Below are 5,660 nucleotides of genomic sequence, written 5' to 3' on the forward strand. Positions count from 1 at the left end.
CAAGGGCACCCACGGCTGCCTCATGTTCAGCTTGGTGTCCACCAGGACTCCCAGGTCCTTTCCTGCAGAGCTGCTTCCAGCTGGGGGCCGCCAGCATGTCCGGGTGCCTGGGTTGTTCCTCCCCAGGGGCAGGACTCGGCGCTTCTCCGTGTTGGACTCCATGAGGTTCTTGTCAGCCCACCTCTCCAGCCTGTCCAGGGCTGTCTGGATGGCCGTGCAACCCTCTGGTTACTCCTCCCACTTCTGTGTTATCTTCAGACTTGCTGAGGGTGCATCCTCCCCGGTCATCCAGATCGTTAATGAAGCTGTTAAATGGGGCTGCACCCAGTATTGACCCTTGGGGCTCCTGGCCTCCACCTAGACTTCGCACCACTGATGCATGATTCGCACTCTGGGCTTGACCAGTCAGACAGTTTTCAACCCACCTCACGGTCTGCCCATCCAGCCCATACATCAGCCACGTCTCTAGGAGCATCTTGAGGGGGGGCAGTAGCAAAGGCCTTCCTGAAGTCCAGGAAGACAATATCCACTTCTCAGGATATCAGGCCGGTCATTTACAGGCAGGGAGAAGCTTATCAAGTTGATCCCCCTTCATACCTAGTCTAAAGCGCTGTCAATGAACCTGCCAACTCTCATCCTGAAACCCTTCTCTGATGGTGGAATAAGCTATTCCTGTCTGTTGTCAGCAGGTCTGGTCTCATGTAAATCGAGCCAAGGTCAAAAAACCCAAACCCCTGCCAGGCTTGGAGCCAAGTATTAATCCGATAGCACGTCATGTCCAGTCCCTCATTATTTCCTATAACTGGAGGGATGGAGGAGAACATGACTTGCACTCCCGAGCCCTTGGCCAGTCTCCCCAAGCCTCTGAAGTCCTTCTTCATAGTCCTTAGTAGAAGGTCTTCCCATTTCATCACTGCCTGCCTGAAACAACAAAAACCTTCTTTTTACTGAGGAGGTTTTAATGCAGTGGGTAGTCTGATTAGATTTGGTGATACCTCCAAGTAGGAAGAGCCATCATCCTCACCACTGTCCAGTTGTCCTCGCAGAGCAGCGTACCAGTTCTGCAGGGGCAGCTGGGGAGGCAGGGGAACCACCGGGCAGGTGCACCTGCTACGCGTGTAACGTTGAGCCATTGATCAGTCTTTTGCCATTGTCCCCTGTCCCCCAGTTCATCACCATCATTGTTCAGGGGAGGAGAGGAGAGGAGAGGGGGTTCTCTGTAGCAGGAGCTCTGTCTGCCTGCTGGTCCCCTCCTATTACCTGCTCGCAAGGCGGTAGGGGGTGATGGGCTTCTCATGGAGCCTCTGCTGGCTGCCTAAGCCTCAGGGCTGCTAGGGACTGGCTCCACCAATCTATCTCCCTCTCACTCTCCCTAATGCTCCTCAGCCTCTCCATCTCTTCCTTCAGGTCAGCCACTAGGCTGAGTAAATCATTCACCTGGTTGCATCTGATGCAGGTGTTGTCTCTGCCGCCCTGCACTGCAAGGGCCAGGCTCTGGCACTCGCTGCAGCCCGAGCCCTGTGCACTCGCATGTTTGTGTGGGGCCTCTGTCTGGGTCTCCATTCATTTTTCTTGACAACAGCCTTCTGCTGGGGTCCAACCATGGCAAACCAGCAGGCTCCCTAGTACTCTCTGTGGTAGCTTCCTCGCTAAAATTATAAGTTGTAAGAGGCAAAGTTCCCAGAGGAGAGGGGAGGAAGAGAAAGGGAGGTGGGAAGGGGAGGATAGGACACTCCCTGTGCTCCTCCCTGCCCCGCGGAAACTGACGGTGCTAACTGCCAAGCCTGTCCTGTTTGCATGTTCTGTCTGCAGCATTCCTGGGTCATGGCCTTCCCTAGGGACTGCCTTTATATCGTCAGGGGGTGGCTGCCTTGGCGAGTGGCTGCAAAACAGCAGCGACGCCCAATTTAAAACTCGGAACATCTCTGCAGCCCCCTCCAGCTACCAACGCCTTGTCACGTAAACCCAGTACACTGCTTCAGGTATGACCCTCAAGGTTGGCTGAAACTGAGCTGCCACATCTTTTTAATGTTATTATTCTTGTTTAATAAACTCTTGTGGCTTTTCTGTCTGCCCATGAACCTGCACTCGATAGATGCAGGTGTATTCTGGGTTGCCCCAGTTGCTTTGCACCTCCAGTTTGATATGGCGGAAGGTTCTGGGAGGCTCCTTCTGTAAAGAAGACGAGGGGAAGCAGTGTTAGTCAAGTGGGAAGAGCCGCAGTACAAAACTGTGTAGCTCTCTTTGCCAGCACTGCCCTTGCTGCGGACCAAATGGCAGCCCTGACAGAGGAGGAAGCAAGGGAAAACAGAAGGCCCTTTCTCGCCAGGGCCATAGAGGTGCCCTCTGTGCCTAGAAAGCAAAGCCCTGGCCTCAGAGACTTGCTGAGGGGAGTTGTGGAAACCCAAGTTGCTCTGCTCCCTAGGCTGCCTTGGGACACCGGGACAATCTTGCTGATGGAGACAGATGTCTGCAATCTTCCCTCCCACCAGCAATTCTTCCTCCTCACCCTTAAGGGGACTAATTCCCTTCCAGAGCCCCTTCCCACTGCTGCTTTTTCTGCTTGACCAGAAAGAAAGGGAAAGCACTGCCAAAGGTGGGCTAACCACCTCATCTTCCCAGCAGGAGCTAGCCACATGGGAGAGCAGAGGGTGGTTTGGGTGATCATCTGAACCCTCTCTTCCAGAGACTTGCAGGCAACCAGTCTTCCTCCCTGCCATCCTGCCCACACGCACTTGCCATACCTGCACGTGGAAGGTCTGAGCAATCACTCTGTCCACATCGTAGATGAATAGCCCAAGGAGAGTTTCTGTTTTGTCCTCATCCACTCCCTCAAAGACAAGAGATGATGGGAGCAGGTCAGTCTCAAGCAGGCCACCAGAAACAGAACATGCTGAGGCCAAAGCTGGGAACCCTTTCCCACCTCCCTTGGCTCTAGCAGTATTCTAGTGCAAGGGAGAGTGAACCCAAGTCTGGGCACTTGGAGCAAGTGCTCCCAGGTCCTTGTCTGTGAACCACAGAAGAAGGTTCCAGACATGTCTAACAGTGCTCAAGTGTCTCCAGTGCCCCTCGATAAGCTGCAGTGCTCTGCAGCAACCAATCCTCAGATCTCTGAGGGAACACACCATGCCACGCTTTCTGGCACTGCTTTTCCTTGGGGCCAGGGCCTCCCAAAAAGAAGTGCCAGGCAGAGACTTACAGAGACGGCAAACTCTCTTGGGGCGCTGCTGACTTCCCCGGAAGGAGAGACTGCCTTCGAGATATGCCAGATGGTGAAAGCTGTTGGCCAGATTCTCACCGGCAACCGAATGACAACATGTCCCTTAGATCCTCGGAAGGCCCAGCAGTCGCCTGGGGAGATACTGGGCTGAAACGAGAAAGCCAGTGACCGTCAGTGGCAGGGCAGTCCCAGAGCCAACATCTCTGGCTGTTCAGCAAGGAGCCACAGACCTTGCCTCCTCTATCGGTCGCAATTCATCTCACAAGTAAATGCTAGTCTATGAACAGAAGGTGAAGATGCACAAGCTTTGAGAGTGTCTAGGCTCAATGGCCTTTCGCAGTCCAGTTCTGCTTTCTCAAAGGCTACAGAGGCAGGGTGGTGTTCCCAATGTATGTCACTCTGTCACCCTTCAAAAACTGAGCTGGACCTGTGAGGACCATTTCAGGCATTCTTCAGGCTGATCTGGTTGACCAGATCAGTGCTGGGGGGCCCAGAGAGCATCTCTTGCAGCTTCCATGGCTCGGCACACCCACAGACCTCCCACCCATGCTAGAAACGCACGGCCTCCCAACCGGAAAGCAAGAAAGTAAACCAGCTGCCACAGTTTCTCTTGCAATACCTGCAGTATAGTCTCCGGATGTTTTGCAAAAGAAAAGAGTGGAAAAATCCACCACTTCTTCCTGACTTTCCCACCATAACTCTTGGAGGTCCTCTCCACATCAATTGTAGCACCTGAAATGAACATGGAAAGAAGTTCACTAGGACAGGCAGGAGATTAGCAGAAGCAGTGAATTACAATGTGTTTCTCAGGCTGAATGCAGAGCTTGTTGCTTTGGGGAGTGTCAGACACAAGCTGAGTGCAGTCAACTGTCTGTCTGCATACCTACGGATTTCAGGGCCCAGTCAGGCGTCCAGGTATAGATTTTAAGCACCTTTTCAAACGCATCCTTTGTCAAGTGCAGAATGGCCTGGAAAATAATAATAAAATAATTTTTAAAAATTAAAAAAAGTTCTGCATGAGCACTGACTCCAAGCAGAGAGCTAAGGAAAGGCTCTATGTCAGAAAATCCAAGGCAAGACCTGTCAGAAAAGGTGCCAGACTGTGAACACTCCAAGATGAACCAACTGAAGCCTCAAAAAGGCCACCAGTCACCAGAGCCACAGCGCAGACTGCCTTCAGGTTCTGCCTGAGCCCCATGTTCCCAACCCTGTGTACTCTCCAGGCCAGCCTGGGGATGGAGTCATGCCCCGAGCCAGGTGGTACATGCAGAGGCCCCCTTCCAGCTGGCCTGGAGGATGGGCCTGCCAGCTAAGAAGCCTGACCTGCAAGTTTCTAGGAAGGGCCTCCAAAGCCAAGCCAAACCAAGCCCAGCAGCTGCTTGGCTGGACACTCAGCCCAGGGAGGAGTTCACAGTGCTGCTCAGAGTGGCTCCAAGCCACAAGCAAAGCTGAGCTCTGGCAGTCAGGTGAGGGGCAGGCAGAGCAACCACTGAAAAGGGCCAAGAGGAAGCAGCAGGAGGAAGCCCTCAGAGGGCACTGAGCTCTCTGACTAGCCCCCAGCACCTTTACCTCTCTCTTCTCCACTTGGATATGGTAATTGTCAATAATTTTGCTCGCTGCCTGCACAAATTGTTCCCGTGCAGCAGACACATGGGTTTCCCTCTCCGTTAGCTCCTGCCTTTTCTGGTCAAGCCAAGCCAGTGAGGTCCTGGAGGCAAAGGGAAAGCACATCTTGTCCAGCAGCAGCCCATCAGAGGAAAAAGCTCTCATGGGCCATCTACCTCCCCCCTCCCCCCTCCCCCCAGCCCCCCAAGCAACCCCTTACTCTCGTTTACAAAAGGCTCCTTTCCACTACCCCACGTAGAGGTCGGGAGCCCTGGAAACAAGGCAAGGGAGTGCAAAAATAGCACACAGCTGGCTGAGACAAATCCCCAGAAAAACTTCCATGTCAAGAAAGCGCTCTTACCCAGTAGGCTTGTGCTCTGCTTCACGCACCGCTAACATTGCCTGGAAGATAAAGACACTCCACTGGAGAAAGCACGAGGAGCAGCTCCAGGGCTTCTCAAAGGAGCATGCCCTAGTAACAGCTGGCAAAATTTTCCCCTGCTTCGAGGCAGTTTGGAGAGATCCCAGCCCAATAGTTGGGCTCTTTAACTAGCTATGGTCAGCAAAGCACCTTCTGCATTTCCATTTGCTTTCCTATCCCACCCAGCCTCTCCCAGCGGTACAGAGGGAGCAAAGGCCTCTTCTGCCAAAGTGCTCCTCTCTTCATCCTGTCACTGCACAGGTCACTTGGGAAGATCTGTCTCCACATTGAAGACCATCCAGGTACCAACATGGACTGACCAACACCGTTGCCCACCACCCACGCTCTGTCTCAGCAGTTACGAGCCTTTGACCAAACTCCTCATTTTCCACATGGACACAGGAGGGCAGAGCC

General features: G+C 53.4%; 1 protein-coding gene across 1 annotated transcript; it reads right to left on the reverse strand.

Annotated features, from left to right (window-relative positions):
* Positions 1–846: 846 nt before the first annotated feature.
* On the reverse strand, positions 847–5,224 carry LOC118160077 (sperm-associated antigen 4 protein-like). Its single transcript, XM_035314624.1, has 7 exons — positions 5,187–5,224; positions 4,790–4,928; positions 4,104–4,188; positions 3,840–3,952; positions 3,200–3,367; positions 2,745–2,831; positions 847–2,172 (listed from the first exon to the last, which is right to left on the reverse strand). Exons 1-7 carry the CDS (start codon positions 5,222–5,224, stop codon positions 2,035–2,037), a joined length of 768 nt encoding a protein of 255 aa, XP_035170515.1. The 3' UTR covers positions 847–2,034.
* Positions 5,225–5,660: the final 436 nt, after the last annotated feature.

This window comes from Oxyura jamaicensis, unplaced genomic scaffold (assembly GCF_011077185.1).
Source record: "Oxyura jamaicensis isolate SHBP4307 breed ruddy duck unplaced genomic scaffold, BPBGC_Ojam_1.0 oxyUn_random_OJ80163, whole genome shotgun sequence".
Classification (NCBI taxonomy): domain Eukaryota; kingdom Metazoa; phylum Chordata; class Aves; order Anseriformes; family Anatidae; genus Oxyura; species Oxyura jamaicensis.